Genomic DNA, 19,923 nt, shown 5'->3' with positions numbered 1-19,923 from the left:
GTATAATGTCACATGTTCTAAATATTTTTCTGAGATTATCTTCCTTATATTTTGATATATTTATTTCCATGAATACATATTCTACAAATATGCCTTCCATGTTCACATCTGTACTTAGATGCAGTTTAATTTATTAATTAATAATTTAGCCATTATACTTTATTTATTCACTGATATTTAGGCCATACCTCACAGTATTCAGGGTTCACTACAAACTCTGTGCTCAGGGATCACTCCTGGTGGGACTTGGGGGACCACCATACTATCCTCTGTACTATCTCTCTAATTCATTGCCATTATACTTTGTTAAAAGAAAATCAGTGGCCAAAATGACAGTACAGTGTTACACTCTTGTATGTGGCTGACTGGGATTTGATCCCTAGCACCACACATAGTAGCCTGAGCGTCACCAAGTGTGATCCTGGTGGAGGCCCTGGTCACCAACAGGGATTACCCCCACAAAAAAAAATTAAATTTCAGTCAAAAGTTTATGTTTCTCTCTACCGTTCCTTTGAACAAAAAGGAAATTTGAACTGGCTGGACTTTCCACCCCCTTTATAGCTCCTGTGCCCAGCACAGTAAGGGATGCATGCATGTTATTGTTAAGACTAAGACTTCTTCAGGCCAGAGTGATAGTACAGCAGGTACAGTGCTTGACTTGAACATAGCTGATCCAGGTTTGATTCCCAGCACCCCATGTGGTCTCCTGATTGTTGCTAGGAGTGATCCCTGAATTCAGAGCCAGGAGTAAGCCCTGAGCATTACTGGATGTGGTGCCAAAAAAAGGTAAGACTTCTTGAATCACTCTGCCTAGCTCAGAACTCTGACTCTGAGCTTTAGTTTCCAAAATTGAAAAAATAAGAAATAACAGCACCTATTTATAGAGTTGTGAGTATTCAATAACATACCATACAGAAAGTGCTTAATGGCAATTTAGTAAGTCTGCAATAAACATTAACTGATATTAAATATCCCACCTCTCAACTGTTCATACTCCACTCTACTTCCTTTGATGATCTCTATTCTTTCCAACTTGCCTATATGCTAGAAAGGATGACAGACATGTGGATTTAAAGAAAAATTTTTTTTGGTTTTTAGGGGTCATACCCAGGAGTGCTTAGGACTTACTCCCGGTTCTGCACTCAGGGATAACTCCTGGCAGTGCTCAGGAGACCATAGTGGTACCAGGGATTGAACCTGGGTAGGCTGTATGCAAGGCATAAGCCCTACCCACTGTATTATGACATTATGACTCAGGCCCACAGACATGTGGATATTCTAATAATCACTGTTTCACTGTCACTGTCATCCCCTGGCTCATCGATTTACTTAAGCGGGCACCAGTAACATCTCCATTGTGAGACCACTGTTACTGTTTTTGGCATATTGAATACGCAACAGATAGCTTGCCAGGCTCTGCTGTGTGGGCGAGATACTCTCAGTAGCGAGATACTCTCCGAGAGGGGCAAAGGAATCAAACCCAGGTTGGCCGCATGCAAGGCAAATGTCATACCTACTGTGCTATTGCTCTAATATCACTGCAAAAAGCATTTCCCAACTTAAAACTGAAACATGAACATATTTGGAAACATGGGCATTCTTTTTGTCATAAGATGCAGCACTAAAAGAGATTATCTTCACTTAGATCATTTTAAAATTTCTGGTGACGAAGGATAGCATACAGAAATAAAGTGACTTCCCCAAGTTAGGAGACTATGAAATATGCTCTAACTTCTAGCTCAGGGTCCTTATCACTGTCCAGGATCCCCCAATCAGATGATGAAAACTCAAGAGAAGCTAGACAATGCCGAACTTCTCCTGGCATTTGATCAGGTTATTCCTCCCCCACCCTCTCCTAAGTCCTCTGGAGAATATGGTTCTTCCAAGATACAAAATTCAGAGCTGCTTAACTCTGAGTTCATGCTTTATCTACGTGCTGAGTTATTAGCTCTTGTAGGTTATAAAGTCTTTTCCAACCTATAAGAATTAAGGGTAAGGAAGGAAAAATTCAAGCTTCCTTTCAATTAGGCTATGGTGGCTAAAAAGTCTCTGTAAAATCAGAATAAACTGAGACAGTGCTACAGTCAGCAAAATATCTAGAGCTACTAGACTTCTCGGTGACTCATATCAGTCTGACAGCCAGGGGTGGCTTAGATGATCCCTGGGTGGCAGCCTTTTAAAAATGGAAAGAAAACAATGTGAGAGGAGGGATTGAAGAGATGGCTTGCAGAGGACCTAAGTTGAATCCCAATACCACACAGTTCACTGCACACCAAGGGATGTGGCCCCGGTGGCCCCTGAGTACTGCTTGGGGTCCTCCAGAAAGGAAAAAGGGTGAAATTTTGCCCCAGTTACGAAAGATTAGATACTGAGTAATGATGCCAGGACTGGGTGCATGGTTTTTGAAGCACAAGGATTATAGAATTCAGTGGCCCACCTTTAAAGAAAAAAAATGCAACACATGCTATTTTCCAATAATAAAAACACCTCTGATAGCGTGAAAATACTGTTTGGATCTCTGTAGCTTTTTCTAATACTGGTGCATCCAAGAAGTCTGAAGCATAAACTATTATTTTTCATTTATCATAGTTTTAATTTATAATAGTTTAATTTACATGGTTACAATAATGTTACCAATTATGGTTTCGTTCACTTGTCTCATTTTTGATTTGGGGGGCACAGTTGACCGTGATCAGGGCTCCCTCCTAGCACTGTGCTCAGGGTTTATTCCTGAAGGTGCTCAGGAGACTCTGTGAGTTCCAGAGACTGAACCATTGTACCAGTACTGGCCATATGCAAGCCAATGGCCTTATCCACTAGTCTACCTCTCTGGACCCAATGATTTTGGTATACAAAGTTACCACGCCTCACCATCCTAAGTGCCCAGGATGCTCTACCAATGTTTTATTGTTCTGTTAGATAGTTTCTTCCTTCCCCACCAACCCCTCCCCTCCTGAAGACAAACTTGCTGAATTAACAAGTGTCAGAGTAAAGCTCTGCCAAACTCAAGGAAGAGAAAAAGCAAGTGTCCTAAGTGCAGACAACCCTTTCATTTGGGTTCTCACAGGCAAATGCTATTAAGCCTTACCTGTTTTAAGGAGATGCTGTTTCCCCAAGATCCATACCAGCTCATCTGTATCTGGAAACTCTTCTAGGTAGTCAGCAAAAATGGTAATCTGGTTTTCACACTTGGATAAAACTGAGAAAAGAAAAAGGGAAGAAAGAGGTGAAATTTAATAGAGGCTGCTATGTTACCGATTATTTCCTTTGTCCTAAAGCTAAAAAGGTCATCTGCTCAACTCTAAAGGAAGCACATCCTTCTCCCAGAGGAAAGAAGACATTCAAAAGGCCTCAAAATCCTTCATTGGGGGTTTCACCCTGATCGCCTGGTTGGACTTTCTATTGGTTCTATTTGACATCAATACCTAAATAATTACTTAGCACATTATTTCAAAACACTCAAAACACTTTTTCTTTTGAGTGCTTCTTTATGAAACAGAGACACTTATCTAGATTCTTCTACCATGAGTATATCAAAGTGATACAATACCTGCAAGTCCCACCTCTTCCCTTGTCACAAGGAATATTGTGAGGTTATAGCAGTCAGTGGCCTGGAAGAGCTATGACAAGCCTGAAAGAACAGGGATCAAATCGAAGATCTCACATGTACAATGTGCTCTACCACTAAATTACATCCCTGGCTCAGGGATGAAAAGGTATAATGGTACTTTTATTTTCCGATTTATTCACATATGACCAGCACACAGAAGGATCTTGAAGCTGATGATAAATATTAACTGCTCATGGTATTCACAAATGACAATGGCTACCTTAGCTAAAGCAACAAAGTAAAATAATCTCCTAGGCTCACATGCTACATTCTCAGAAGTTCTGAACATGAATATAGGGCTGGAGATGTTGCTCAGCGTAGAGCATATGTTCAGTCCCAGCACAGCAGATGTTAGAGCAAAATGATGAGTCCAAATAGACTTTAGTAGTATCTGCCACAGAGACAGGCTAGGGGGTGTTAGGAGGGAACTGGGGACATTGGTGGTATGTAATGTACACTAATGAAGAACTGGGTATTTATTGGAACACTGTATGACTGAAATCAATCATAAACAACTTTAACTTTGTTTGTCATGGTGATTCAATAAAAAACAAGAATAATGTTTTTTAAATTGACTTTTGTGCCACCCTAGGGAAAGGGTCTGTCTGCTAAAAGAGTCAAAACCAACTGCTGAAGGGGTCTTATACTTTGGACAAAAGTTCTCTTTAATTTTCTGTGAGAAGTAGCACTATAGTTAAGGGGGGGGATCTAAGCTGGTCCACTCCACAAAAGACTATTTTAACCTATAACCAGAAAAAGCAAGCTGTGCAGTCACTATAGGGAAAGGAGTTCAGAGAGTTGGGACCCTTAGTTATAGCTCAATGGGCTCTCCCAAAGCAGTCTCGAAGAGGCCTATGGGAATAGTTTCTTGTGCAAATGACACTGTGACATGTATTTAACTCCTCAAAGGAACAAAATGCCTTCTCTTGGCTTTGTTTTCTAAGGTCTTCTAATATGTTTTCTAAGTATGCTTTCCCACAAATACACATTTTTTAAATAATACATTTAAATGTTCTATCTAATCATGCAAACAATTTCACAGGCTCAAAATATTTGGCTGAAGGTTGAAGTCATACTTTGGACAATTTGTACAAATTAGAGGTATAATCTGTTTGAACTTACAATTTTAGAAACACAGCTATCCAGGGATATTTCCTCTCTTAAAACAATACAGAAGTCCAATCTTTCAGGGATTTAAGTAGCCTTTCTCTTCGAGATATTTTAATCATTAAGATTATAATCTTGGCAGTATCTCAAACATAAAGCTAGACATAAGACAGTCATTTCATTCCCCGGTGAAAACTCATCAAGGACTATGTGCTGTCTTAGCCTTCCTGTCTAGCCTTAGCCCCTGGCCCATACCCAGGAAATACCAGGCTAAAAATGATCCCCAGGTCAGGTCAGTCCCAGGAAGTGGTAGGTAGAGGTGACATAAATTACACTGTGTACCTTCCTACACTACTTTCTACCCCTCAGAGGCAAGAAAAAATAGTTAACATGAGTGCCCTATGTAACATAAAGAGAAAAAACCAAGAAGGTGGGGAAAAAAAGCAGTCTTCCTCGCATTGTCCTTCCTAATCATTGTCCTGGTGAGTAAGGGTGGCACTGCACAAGTGTGCAACATGTATGCATATAAACCTTGGGGCTTTTTTTAGAACTGGCCAGAAAAGAAACCATTTCTCTGTTGCCAACCCAGAGTCAGTGAGTCATTGCCCAGACATGCAGTCAAATTAGTACTGCCTCTTAAAGTCTGTGAGAATCACGCTGCTTCATTTAGGGTGGCTCAGACCAAAATGGCAGTCAAAGAATTTTTCTCTCACTCTCCAGCCCCTCCCAGGCCAACAAGAAGGCCATTATAGTCTCTCTTCTTCCTAATTTTCCTCTTAGAAGACTGACTCATAGAATGCAGTGCATCAAGTCACAGCCAGTCCTGAATGGCAGCTACGTGGAACACATGAAAGCCAGAGCAGGAGATGAGATTAACAGAAGCAAAGAGCACATCATACACAAAGGAGTCTGGAGAAAATAGGGGGTAGGTCTTCTATACGGAGGACTCAGAGAGATGGAGACATCGTTTAAAAGTAGAAGTGCAAACATTTTGTTTGTTTTATTTTTGAGGGCCATACCTGCCAGTGCTCAGGGGTTAACCCCATCTCGGTGCTGGATAGTTGCTTCAGAAGGTGTTATTTTTTTTTAGCTAGTGAGTTACCTCCTGGGCTCCTCTACGAGTATCTTATTTTATTCCTTAGCTTTTTCCTTTTAAGTTTTTTGGATACTGATGGCATCAAACAGCTGTAAAATTAATCAATTGTTTCTAATATTTGTTGTTTTTTAAAAGCTCTCGGGGAAAGATTTTCTGCATGTAAGGCCAGAGACTGAACTCAGAGCTCCTGCATGCAAAACATGAGCTCCAAGTCCACTGTGTTATTTCTCCTTATCATAAAAACAAACTTTAGAAAAGGAATTTTTTAATGAACTACCTTGTATCACCTTTAAAGATAAATAGGAGGCCAGAGAGATTGTACAGAAGTACTATTGTACAATTGTACAAAAGTACAATTGCACTTGTCTTGAACATATCTGACATCATATGTGGTCCCCTAAGAACCACAAGGAGTGATCCCTGAGCACAGAGCCAGAAGTATGCCCTGTGTACTGCTGGGCATGGCCTCAAATGGTGAAAATTTGAATAAAAATATTATTAGAAAATTTAAGCTTTATAAGTCAGAGGGAGAAAGAAAACTATCAGATGATTTCACTTATTCGTGAGACACAGTAAAGAAAAGCATTGGAATAGCCGAAACTAATAAGAATAAATCACAAACTGAGACTTGCAGACCTGCAGTTACCAGCGTAGGAAGAAAGTTTTGAAGTGAAAGGTTGCTCAATGAACCGTGATGGAGGAATCTGGCACTTAGGTACAACTGTACCCTTAAAGTACATACAGACTCGTAAACTAATTTTCCCAAACTAAAAATAAAAAAAATAAAATGAATAAAAGCAAAACTTAATGACACCAAAAGAGAAGGCAAGACTCAGGCCTCGTGGAATTCCCTGCATCTTGGGCCTGCACCCTGTTTCATTTTACTTTAGTAATAACAATAACTGTGCTGAAATCTGTCAGGTTAGCTCAGTATCCAAATGAATTAAGATTTCTGAAACCAAAAAGCTCCTAATCTTGGCCAAGAAGGCTCTGTAATAAATATTTAGGCTTTCAACATTGAACTAGTTGCCAGCTCTATCCTAACCTTTCCTTTTTGTTTCTGAAGAGCTCAAAAGTAGACTGAGACATTGGGAACCTTATCAGATTTTGCCTCAGCAAGAATACGGGATATGTGAATGCCCTTAGTTTCCCAGGTATAGGCCTAAACTTTCCAAAGCATTTATGCATATATCTTTCCCTCTTCCTGACTCTTCATTGTAATGACCAGGGGTTGTGATGCTTGGTGTGGTCTCATATTTTAGTGGTGTAGCTTGTACATATGCCAGGGTCACACTCAGTTGTGGTGCTCATGTTCAGCATGTTCTAACTGTAGTATCTGCGGGCACATACTGTGGAGCTCACAAACATGCTCACCAGGGGGTCACACTCCTAGACATAGTGTCTGTACATCCTTAGCTGTTGTGCTTGATGGGGATCACACTGTTTAGTTGCAGTGCTCACATATACTTAGTTGTGAACTGGAGCCTCCAAATTCTGTTGAGGTGCCAGAGTTCTCATAAAGCAAAGTTGCAAGAAAACATCATTAGTAAAATTAGGTGGCGCCCGGGATTTAACTCAGTATTTTATGCTTGCAAGACAGGCTTTAGCCAGTGAGTTCTCTCTGAGCTATTGTATGAGCATCGTATTATATTCCTTAGCTTTTCCTTTTAAGCTTTTTAGTGACTTATGGCCTCAGGCAGCTGCAAAATTAATCAATTGTTTCTAATATTTGTTGTTTTTTAAAAGTCCTTGGAGAAAGATGTTCTGCATTTCTAAGATGGGACAAGCAGTTTTTCAAGTAACATCTTTTGGAGAACTACCAGATAAACTAAATAATGTCACTTTTCTGGAAACGAGGCTCTGTAGGAACTCCAACCCTCATCTGTTGGCTGTGAATCTGCTGACTCTGTGATTGCACGCTTTGGATTTGCAAGGCAACTGCAGAGCCGAGAGCAATAGAAGTAGAGCAAATGAAAAGAACACAAAGCTGGCTGGTCTCTAACCAAGGTGCAGCTGTTGTTTCTAGAACAAATAATCAGATTGTTTCAAGACTTTGGTTAATTTCCAGATTTCTAAAAAAATTGATTCTGATCCTCTGGGGCCAGTTTTCTCATTGCTGTTATAGACTGAATTTTCAGAGAACATTATGTTGCCATTGTTTTGCTGATGGCTAATATTAATAAGAAGTTTTCCACTGACTGACACTATTCCTGTGTTATTTGGAAAATTCGCACAGAAATGAGAAAATCACTCTAAAGAACAAGTCTGTTGATAGGGCTTGACAAAGACACTAACAAGTCAAGGCTCACTCACAGTTGAGGTGAAGCGTGGGCCCCACAAATATCAGATACACTCTAAAGTACAATCAAAGGGCAAGACTGATAAGAGGTGAAGGCACTTGCCGTGCATGCTGCTGTCAGTTCAATCCCTAACATCTCACACAGTCCCACAAGCACCACCATGAGCACAGAGTGAGTAGAAAGCCTGAACACAACTGGGTGTGACCCCCCAAAAAAAAACCACCAAAAATAAAGTAGAATCAAATTATCAGAAAACCACAGGGCCTAAAGGTACCTAATACAGTATCTTCTTTATAGGCCTTTTTTTCCCCAGAGGAGCCTATATTTTTTTTTAATTTTATTTATTTTATTTTTTTAAAAAAATTATTAGTGAACCAACATGAGGTACAGTTATAAACTTACGAAGTTTCGTGTTTGCATTTCAGTCATACACTGATTGTTTACCCATACCTCCACCAGTGCCCATTCTCCCCCACCAATGTTCCCAGTATCCCTCCCACCACCCCCCACCCCATCCGCCACCACCCCACCCAGCCTCTGAGGCAGGGTATTCCCTTTTGTTCTCTCTCCTTTTGGGTGCTGTAGTTTGCAATACTGGTATTAAGTGGCCATCATGTTCGGCCTATAGTCTAATTTTGGCACACATTTTTCAACCAGAATGGGTCTTTCCAACATCCTCTACTTGGTGGTCTCTTCTCTATATCAGCTGCCTTTTCCCCCAGCATGTGAGGCCAGTTTCCAAGCTGTGGAGCAGACCTCCTGGTCCTTATCTCTATTGCTCTTGGGTCTTAATCTCCCATTCTGCTACTTTATGTTCCACAGATGAGTGCAATTGTTCTACGTGTCTCTCTCTTTCTGACTCATTTCACTTAACATGATACTTTCCATGTTGATCCACTTATATGCAAATTTCATGACTTCATCTTTTCTAACAGCTTTGTAGTATTCCATTGTATAGATATACCAAAGTTTATTTAACCATTCAACAGTTTTTGGGCACTCCGTTTTTTTCCAGATTTTGGCTATTGTAAACAGTGCTGCAATGGACATACAAATGCAGATGTCATTTCTACTATACCATTTTGCCTCTCCGGGATATATTCCCAGTAGTGGTATTGCTGGATCAAATGCAAGCTCAGTTTCTAGTTTTTTGAGAATCATCCATATTGTTTTCCAAAAGGGCTGAACCAGTCGGCATTCCCACCAGCATTGAAGGAGGGTCCCTTTCTCCCCACATCCACGCCAACACCGGTCGCTTTTGTTCTTTTGTATGTGGGCCAGTCTCTGGGGTGTGAAATAATATCTTATTGTTGTTTTAATCTGCATCTCCCTGATGATTAGTGATTTAGAGCATTTTCTCATGTGTCTTTTAGCCATTCAGATTTCTTCTTTGAGAAAATTTCTCTTCATTTCCATCCCCCATTTTCTGATGGGGTTGGATGTTTTCTTCTTGTAGAGTTCAACCAGTGCCTTGTATATCCTTGATATAAACCTCTTATCAGATGAGTATTGGGTGAATATCCTTTCCCATTCTGTAGACTGTCATTGTATTTTGGTCACTGTTTCTTTTAAGGTACAGAAGCTTCTTAGTTTAAGATAGTCCCATTTTATTATCTGTGTTTTCACTTGCTTGGCCAGTGGTATGTCATCTTTGAAAATACCGTTAGCTTCAATGTTGTTGAGGGTTTTGCCAACCTTACATGCCAAGACCCTGCTGTTCTCAGAGCATCCTGCTCAGCAACACATAGATCTTTCACGTATGGTTAGGCTGCAGTCTCAAATATGTAAGAAAACATTTACTATGGGCCAGAGAGATAGATTTTAGGGGTAAGATACTTGCATGCTCTGATCTGATCCTCAGCACCAGTTCTGATACCCCCATATGACACTGAAATTTTTCGACTTATAGTAGAGAATTTTGACCAAAATATTATATCACTAAGCTAGGTTTTGTGACTTTATGAGATTCTGTTCAACTTACTAGTGCCAGTGGTGGAGGAACACAGAATACTGTATCAGACAACTTTCAAGGCAAGGCAACAAAGAAATAGCCAGTCCCCATTGGTAAGCGATCACTGTTAAGGCAGTGCTCAAGGCTTAACTCCTGACTCTGCACTCAAAGGTTCACTCCTAGTGGAGATTGGGGTACCATGTGGGATACCAGGGACTGAATCCAGGCTAGCGTCATGCAAGGCAAGCATCCTACCACTGTACTGCCTCTCTGGCCCTGTCAGTCTTTTTTATATGTTTTCTTTACAGAAGTCCTACAAAACAATTTTTTTAGAATAGTGCTTCTTAAACTTTATCCACTGCTGACTGCTTTTTGCCCAAGAAATTTTTATGTGCCCTAGGGTGTGTAAAATACCAACATACAAATTAAATATTTATTGGTAATAAATCACAAATTTATTTTAAAGCAATTTTTGTGACTACCACATTGTTAAGCAACTCCATATGTGGTCACCACCAACAAATGAAGAGGACAGAGTTTTGAGAACTCAGTGAATTCATTCCACCAACAATGGTTGCAAATGTATTGCAAAATTGGATTACTTCTGGTTTTCCTTGAAAGTAAAGTTTTTGAGGAACTTATTGCTTTTTCAAATATATTTTGCTATTTTCACATAAAATCAAATCGTTGCTGGCTCCCTGCTGAGTGAAGTATACTTGGAAATGTCCAAGACGAAATGAGATTCCACGCAAAAACGGATTAGCAGTGCACCTGAACACAGACTACTGCCTAGCTAAATTGCTGCAACTTTATGCATTTGATAAGGGGACTACTATTTTCAAAGTATAAATGATGCTGTGCTCTTATAAAGGTTGTTTTTTTGGATAAAGAATACAAGGAGACAGATGAGCACACTGGATGGATGGACAAAAATTACGCTGTCTGCTTCATAATTCAAGATTGAAGGCAGCTATTCAACAAAACGAGATGAGAATCACCCTGATTCTTTAAAACATATTTTGTGGTTAATAAGAATCGACCTGTTAATGGAAAGCTCAGTTTAATTCCCCAGGATGGAGGAAGGTAGTTTCACATTGATGCCACAGTCAAGCCATGCAGGTTATCTAAAGTGGTTAAAATGAAGTTGTGTCAAATGATTTTCTTTATTTATGAAAGAAAAACAATGGGTTTGTTTTGGGCACAGTGAAGTGGATGAACTGCTCCTCACCCCTATAAGAAACAGTTATACAATGAGATATCATCTCACACCACAGAGACTGGCACACATTCAAAAGAACAAAAGCAACCAGTGCTGACATGGATGTGGGGAAAAAGGGATGGTCTTTCACTGTTGGTGGGAATGCCGACTGGTCGAGCCTTTCTGGAAAACAATATAGACAGTCTTTCAAAAACTAGAAATTGAGCTTCCATATGACCTTGCAATACCACTTCTGGGAATATATCCTGAGGATGCAAAAAAGCACAGTACAAATGACATCTGTACCTATATACTCATTGCAGCACTGTTCACAATTATCAAAATCTGGAAACAACCCGAGTGCCCTAAAACAAATGACTGGTTAAAGAAACTTTGGAACATCTACACAATGGAATACTATGAAGCTGTTAGGAGAGATGAAGTCATAAAATTTGCTTATAAATGGATAGACATGGAGAGTATCATGCTAAGTGAAATGAGTCAGAAAGAGAGGAACAGACATAGAGGGACTGCACGCATTTGTGTGGAGTGTAGGGTAGCATCACATGAGGCTGACACCCAAGGACGGTAGATACAAGGGCTAGAGGGATTGCCCCATAGCTGGAAGACTGCTTCATGAGCGGAGGGGAGAAGGCAGATGGAATAGAGAAGGAATCACTAAGAAAATGATGGCTGGAGGAACCAGTTGGGATGTGAGATGCATGCCGAAAGTAGATAATGGACAAAACATGATGACCTCTCAGTGTTTGTGTTGCAAACTATAATGCCCAAAAGTAGAGAGAGTGTATGGGGAATATTCTCTACCATGGAGGCAGGGGAGGGTGGGAAAGGGCGGGTATACCAGGGATATTGGTGGTGGGGAATGTGCACTGGTGGAGGGAGTGGGTTTGATCATTGTGAATGGGGTTTGATCATTGTGAGATTGTAAACCAAGCATGAAAGCTTGTAACTATCTTATGGTGATTCAATAAAATTTTTAAAATTTTTAAAAAAAGAAACTTTGGTACATCTACACAATGGAATACTACGGAGCTATTAGGAGGGATGAAGTCATGAAATTTGCTTATAAATGGATAGACACGGAGAGTATCATGCTAAGTGAAATGAGTCAGAAAGAAAGGGACAGACATAGAAGGACTGCACTCTTTTTTGGAGTATAGAATAACATCACATGAGGCTGACACCCAAGGACAGTAGATACAAGGGCCAGGGGCACTGCCCCATAGCTAGTGGACTGCTTCGTGAGCGGAGGGGAGAAGACAGATGGAATAGAGAAGGGATCACTAAGAAAATGAGGGCTGGAGGAACCAGTTGGGATGGGAGATTCATGCGGAAAGTAGATAATGGACCAAACATGATGATCTTTCAGTGTCTGTGTTGCAAGCCATTATGCCCAAAATTAGAGAGAGAGTATGGGGAATATTGTCTGCCATGGAGGCAGGGGGAGGGTGGGAAAGGGAGGTATACCCGGTATATCGGTGTGGGGAATGTGCACTGGTGGAGGGATGATGTTTGATCATTGTGTGATTGTAACCCAAACATGAAAGCTTGTAACTATCTCACAGTGATTCAATAAAAATTAAAAAAAATTAACAAACATAGTTGATTTCTATACCACCTGCATGACAAGCTCCCCGTGTCATATTCCAGATGCCAAAAACAGTAATAACAAGCCTCACAATGGAGACGTTACTGATGCCTGCTTGAGCAAATTGATGAACAACAGGAGGACAGTTCTACAGTGCTACATAAAAAAAAGAAACAGTTGTAGCCTTAGGACTCTAAAATCTATCTTTCACTAACTGGCCTTGGAGAACCTGCTACACATTTCTGAGCCTAGTTTTCCCTCTGTAAAATGTGCTGTGTGTTTAAAACAGCATATCATAAGTTGACTGTACAATCTATGTAGTGGGTCATATTGGCATTAAAAATGAAATTGTACAGAACAGAAACTATTACTGTGTAGCGCACATAAAAAAGGTGGTTATTTTTTTATTTATAAATAGGAGAAGTTTATTGGGAGTGCTCCTGGGAGGACCCTACGAACCTCTGGTGAGGTTGGGGTAGAGCCACCAATAAATGTGGCTATTATTTCATGAAACTTTTTATATATGTAAACTAATCTTGAGTTGAAATTTAAAAATAATATCTAATTATATGGTTCGATGAAAACATTTAGATCCAGACCTTCACTGTCCAATAAAGTAGCCACTAGAAACATGTAGCTGTTAAAATTAATATTAATTAGAGCCAGGCATTAATGTGCTTGTCTTGCATGCAGCCAACCCTAGATCTGATCCCTGGAAATGCATATAGTCCTCTGAGCCCTGCCAAGAATGACCCCTGAGCACAGAGCCAGGAGTAAGCCCTGAGAGTTTCTGAAGGTAGCCAAAAATACCCCTCAAATTATTCAATTAATTAAACTATATACAACTACAAATTTAGTTACGCAGTTATACTGGTCACATGGAAATCCCTCTATGGACACATGGCTATTAGCTATAATACTGGAAAGTGTATTAACCAATCGATTATCACCAAAAATTCCACTGGGAAGTCCTATAGTAAGTGTCTTTCCGTAGATCTGTAGAAGGTTAGGGTAACTGTCACTGTCATCCCATTCCTCATCGATTTGTTCGAGCGGGCACCAGTAACATCTTTCATTGTAAGACTTATTGTTACTGTTTTTGGCATATCCAATATACGCTACGGGTAGCTTGCCAGGCTCTGCCGTGCGGGCTTGATACTCTCCGTGGCTTGCCAGGCTCTCCAAGAGGGGTGGAGGAATCAAACACGGGTCAGCTGTGTGAAAGGCGAACACCTTACCGCTGTGCTACTCTGAGGTTTTGGAAGAGAAAAGATTCACCTGCCCCTTTCTGAAGTAATCCTCTATGTGAATATCTAAGTAAACAAGGCAACAATTATTCATTAAGTTTTATACTTAATTCTGTAAAAAATAAAGAGCAAACATAAATGTTAAATGAAAAAATCTAAAATGTCATAAAAATTGGGACTGGAGCAATAGTACAGCAGGTAGGGCATCTGCCTACCATATGGCAGACCTGAGTTTGATCCCCAGCATCCTATACAGTCCCCTAAGCACCTCCAGGAGTAATTTCTTAGTGCAGGGCCAGGATTAACTCTTCAGCATCGCCAGGTGTGGCACAAACCTCCAAAATAGTCATAAATATAACAATCTAGATAAAAATGTGATATTTATATAAATGAGTTTATCATAAAAAACAATGTACAAATAAGTACTGATAATACTTAGAGCTGCTTAGTGCTGTCAAAATTCAGAAAAGGAGGGACTCAGCAGTGGAGTCATTGGAAAAGATTTTTTAAAAAGATATTTTAATTGGTCCTCAAACTATTTCTTTTGTAGTTGGAAGAGCAAAAATAAGAGAAGAATTTCCAGATGAAAAGAATGTGTGTGCATGTGTGTGTGTTTAAGAGGTAGATTATAGGGAATGTTGAAAAAAGATATTATTAGAGAGGTTACTTGGAATTAAATTTTAGAGGATAGTAGAGTCAGAGTGCTTTCACATTAATCTAGAAAGAAAACCCTTAGTGGAGCAAGTCAATGAACATTACTTCCATTTCAGAGTTGAAGGAACTGAATTGCAGGTGATACAACTTGCACAGGGTTGCACAGTGACCATTAGTATCATAAACAGGATCCAACCTGTACTAATCTTCCTCTCCATTCAGTTTTCTTCCCATTGTACCTTGCTCTTATAATACTAGCTAGATCTGAAAGACTAAAAACAGGGAGGTGAAAGATATAGTTGCAATAATCCAGGCACAAAGTGTCGAAGACCTAGTCTACAGTGGCAAGAAACCAGATGCCCTAGTTATATAAAATGTAATAAAACAATCTGACAACACAACACCACTGTTTATAGGGGAGAGTAAGAGTAGACAGTCTGAGTTTAGAATATTATAGTTATTTTAAACTGGAAGTGATCTAAACTACCCCAAAGGAATAAATATTAACAACACAATTCATTTACTGTGCCCAAATTTTTCCAGACAGCTAAAGGCAATGTTTTGGACACAGTTTCTAAGCAAACAACACTTTATATGTCTATGCATTTTTATGAGCCATTTCTTCCTTGGTAGTGTTTCTTTCCTATGTCAATTTCAATTTTCATTTCTCAGAATAATTTGATAATATGATATTTTACCTCATCTACATTTCCAGTGAGAAAAAAAAACTGGCACTAAAAAGTCAATGAACTATAGGTCTTAGAGTGTTTCCACACTATTTGCTAAAACAAACTATTTGCTAAACACACTATGAGCTTAGTGATTAGTTCACCATTATTTACTAGTAGGACATGACATTGCCACACTAACTTTTTTTTGGTGGGGGAGGGTCTCTTAAGCAGCTCTCAGGTACACTCCCGGCAATATTCAAGCAAATGATTGGAAGATTCAATGCTAGGACCAAAGGACAAGGTACCTGATCACAAGTGGTATTGAAGGCCTACAAGGGCTACCTACCAGTGCTCAGGGGTCTTTATGTCTATATATTAAGATACTTAGAGGCCATGTGGTGCAGAGACCAAACTGGAGTCCCACACATGTGAAGAATATACTATACCCTGACCCTGTGCTATCTCCTCGGGCTAATCTTAAAGGATCTCTCTGTCAATGTCACAATGCTGATCAAAAAATTCTAAGGGCCTCCAAGACTGCTCCACCTAAGAAGAATCAAATATAAACTCACCACCCTGGTATTGAAAATCATCTACAACATGGCCACTTCCTACATTTCAACATTTCTACTTGTTCCCAAATATGCAACACTCCTTCATGAAATCTACATATTTTTGGCCAGAATGTACCACACAATACCTAAAAAACTATTCATTCATGACCTATTTGCACATAAATCCTACCTCATATGCAACTTCCTGTGTAAACCTTTAATCCTCATTTTTCCCACAAGAATTTTTTCCTTCTTTTAAATGCTTCTAGACCTGTATTGATAGTCTCTTTATGGCAGAGTGTACTTTGTAATTTAGATTATTGTTCTTTGCAGGAATGGCATCTCTCTGCTGTTAGAATGAACTCCAGTCTTAACCCATGCAGTGTTCACTATATCCTGTAAAACTCTGATCACAGTTTTATTCAATAAGTCATCCCTAAGGCTTATCAAATGTTTATTAATGCGAACACTGAAAAAAATTCTAAAATCTTGATATGTTACTTCAGACATTAATTCATCAATTTTTTGCTGGGTGCCAAACCACGTGATCAGCACACTGGCAGGATCTGTGGATATCACTATATCTTGAACAATTTTGAGTTAGTGGGAAGAGGAGGAAAGGAAAGTTTGTTTTAGTATGATATGGCTAGTGTTTGCAGAGAAATTAAGAGAACACAGCTCAGATCTATAAATCATTCTTGTACAAAAAAGGCATTGCAATGAGGTGATTGCAAAACTTAGATTTAAAGAATATATGAGTTAAATTAACTGGGCACAAGAAGGATTTTTCAGACAGAGAAGTTATACCAAAACACTGAGGGTCAAGCGACAGAGGACAGACATCGTGTGGGGACGGGCAAAGGTGAGACTGGAGAGGCAGATGGGGCCAGTACAAGATAGCCCTTGAAGCCTTGGTAAAGATTCTAGACTTAATCCAGGAATCGTGGAGCTCTAAGGAATTTCAAACATCCACAGAAAGAAGGCTGGGTATCGTAATGCATTGAGTGTTGACTATAAACCAAATCCTAGTGATTTCACATTCATAATCAAATTAAATTTTTCTAAGTATAAAAAATCAGGTCTCTGTCAAGGAAAGGTTAAAATATTTATGGTTGGGGTTTATGGTTTTAAAAGCTTAATGCTTGAGACATGCTAAGTAATACAGCACAAGGGGTGAAATTCTGAGTCCTTTCCAAGAACAGTACTCTTCATTTGGAGCACTTTCCCAGTTTTCTCCTCTATCCACAATCTCACCCGCTTCCCAGACCACAGGAATTTTCCCCATACTCTTTCAACATCACACTTCATTATAAAATGTTGCCAGCAGACAAATGATGTTTAAAAATTCTTTACCTTCGATGTAATGTACAAATATACTGCCAGTTAAGGTGTGGATAACATAAAATTATACATGTACCTTCATTTTCAAAACAAAAGATGTATTCTAAGTTAGTTCAAAAGCAAATGTCTATAAAGTGAACTTGACTTTCCAATGTTATTTTATAAATATTTGACTAGCATTGCCTCAGGTTATTTTAACCAATACAATTACTTATTATTAGGTAACTGCAAATCAAAACACAATGAGCTAACATCTCACAAATGGTGAGATGGCTGATGGGGATGCCGTCAGTAAGGAACCCTCATTAACTATTGGTAGGAATATCATCCGGTTCAATACCTATGAAAAACAGTTTGAATATTTCTCAAAAAATAATAATAGAATCCCATTTCTTGGCAAACCCACCAACACACACACATGTATTTGAAAGGAGATAAGCACACATGTACATTGTAGTACAATTGCTTTCAGTTTTTCACCATCAAAAATTATATTGGGGGGGCTGGAGCGATAGCACAGTGGGTAGGGTATTTGCCTTGCACACGGCAGACCCGGGTTCGATTCCCAGCATCCCATATTGTCCCCTGAGCACCACCAGGAGTAATTCCTGAGTGCATGAGCCAGGAGTAACACCTGTGCATGACCCGAAAAGCAAAAAAAAAAAAAAATAGAATGATATTGGACTCCACCAATGCCCACAGGTAAAGTCATCTATTATCCCAGCTTTAGAGACTCAAGATTATATCTCGAAAGAGATCAACTAGCTACAAAAATTTCTCTTATACGATAGTCCCCAGCTGAGACCTCTAGGGTGACCTCGGGTGGGGGTCAGGCCAAATCTCCACCCAGTTAAAGCTCAGGCAGCCATCTTGACACCCCAACAGCTGCTACCATGCCTTTGGCTAGACTCCACTGCCTCCACTCAAGACTGAGTTCCACAGAGATGACAAACTGATGAGAATTTCAGGTACACTGGGATTTTGGGGGGCTGAGAACTACAGTCCTTCTTGGAGTAGTAGTGAGTGGGGAAAGTAGACATCCTTGTCATTTGCCTGATCTCTCCTCACTATCAGCTCCCCCTCAACCCCATCCTTCTGGAAGCCTGGCAGCAACACTCACATCATTCCACCACTGTTTTCATTTAAGCTCACTTTTCAGTTAAATATTTTGGATTTTCTGGAGCATGCAGCTGCAACATCTCCAAACTCTACAATACTAACACACCAGATAGGATGGAAATATAACATAGAAGTCAATAAAGATCAATAAACAAAACATTAACACAGAAGGCTCAACTAGCAGCAACAGCTTAGTAAAACTTTGACAAAGGCTTAATAAACCCATAGTGGGATACAACAATTTTCACAATTTTTTTACTGAAGTATTTTTTGACCCTGTTATGGGGGCAGGATTTTGAGGTGGGTGGGAAAATGGAAATGGTAGATGGAAGGTCACAGGAGTGGTAGATTGATGTTGGAATATTGATTGCTTGGAGCAAATGCATCATGAATAACTTTGCAAACCACGGTGTTTAAATCAAGTGGGGAGCATAAAAGAATAAAATGTCTGCTTTATGCCCTGTTATCTCTGTGCTGTGACCTCTTTCTGGGTCCCCTGGACTTAGGAAACCACTGCCAACCTCTCACACTTAGGGAATACCCCTATGGGTCCATAATGCTGACGCTGGCCTCTTTTGTTATTTATGTGCACCAAGGGCTCTGCTCTATCACTACTGTGCTGTGACCTCTTTCTGGGTCCCCTGGACTGAGGAAGCCATCATGCACCTTTTTTTTTTTTTTTTTGCTTTTTGGGTCACACCCAGCAATGCACAGGGGTTACTCCTGGCTCTGCACTCAGGAATTAACCCCTGGCGGTGCTCAGGGGACCATATGGGATGCTGGGAATCGAACCTGGGTCGGCCGCGTGCAAGGCAAACGCCCTACCCGCTGTGCTATTGCTCCAGCCCCCATCATGCACCTTTAAAACCCAAAGCCACGTAGACATTTATACCCCTTTAACTCTATAGGTTGGTGGTTTTGATGTCTCGCCTCAAATACCTCCATAACCATAGGATTACGTGTATGCAAATAGCAATATTCAATACTGATTTGCATGAATACTGAAGGACCCTCTTAAGGTTAGATTGATTAGCAGGAATAATGGTTTGCTGAAATTGTTATATTAACAGATTATCAGGAATAATGGTTTTCTGAAAAATACCAAAACAAGTCATATCTCAGATAACTGAAAATCTGAAGCTCAAATCACAGCAAACCTCAAATATTTAAGAGCCATGGAGAAACAAATAAATTCACCTGCCATGGCAAACAGGGATACTAGGCCCACAAAATATTTGGCTAAAAAAAGCCTCAGGCCTCCTGAGCTGAGGGAGAAGGCAGCTGGAGTAGAGAAGGGATCACTAAGTTAATGGTGGTTGGAGGAATTGTTTGGGACGAGAGATGTGTGCTGAAAGTAGATAAAGGACCAAATGTGATAGCCTCTCAGTCACTGTCACTGTCACTGTCATCCCGTTGGTTATTGATTTGCTCAAGCAGACACCAGTAATGTCTTCATTGTGAGACCT

The 19,923-nt window shown here is 39.9% G+C and overlaps 1 protein-coding gene across 5 annotated transcripts in view; it reads right to left on the bottom strand.

Annotated features, from left to right (window-relative positions):
* Positions 1-19,923, bottom strand: part of ATG4A (autophagy related 4A cysteine peptidase) — an 85,487-nt gene that overhangs the window by 49,550 nt on the left and 16,014 nt on the right. For 3 of the 5 annotated variants that reach the window (XM_004606308.2, XM_055120260.1, XM_055120261.1), the window contains exon 2: positions 3,089-3,199. In XM_004606308.2, the coding sequence (XP_004606365.2) occupies positions 3,089-3,199 (111 nt within the window). Of the gene's footprint in view, positions 1-3,088; positions 3,200-19,923 lie in introns of those variants that run through there. The other 2 variants (XM_055120262.1, XM_055120263.1) reach the window with 2 other exon arrangements.

This window comes from Sorex araneus, chromosome X (assembly GCF_027595985.1).
Source record: "Sorex araneus isolate mSorAra2 chromosome X, mSorAra2.pri, whole genome shotgun sequence".
NCBI classification, from domain to species: Eukaryota; Metazoa; Chordata; class Mammalia; order Eulipotyphla; family Soricidae; genus Sorex; species Sorex araneus.
Note: the sequence above shows the minus strand (reverse complement) of the source record. Positions and strands in the feature narration are given on the sequence as shown.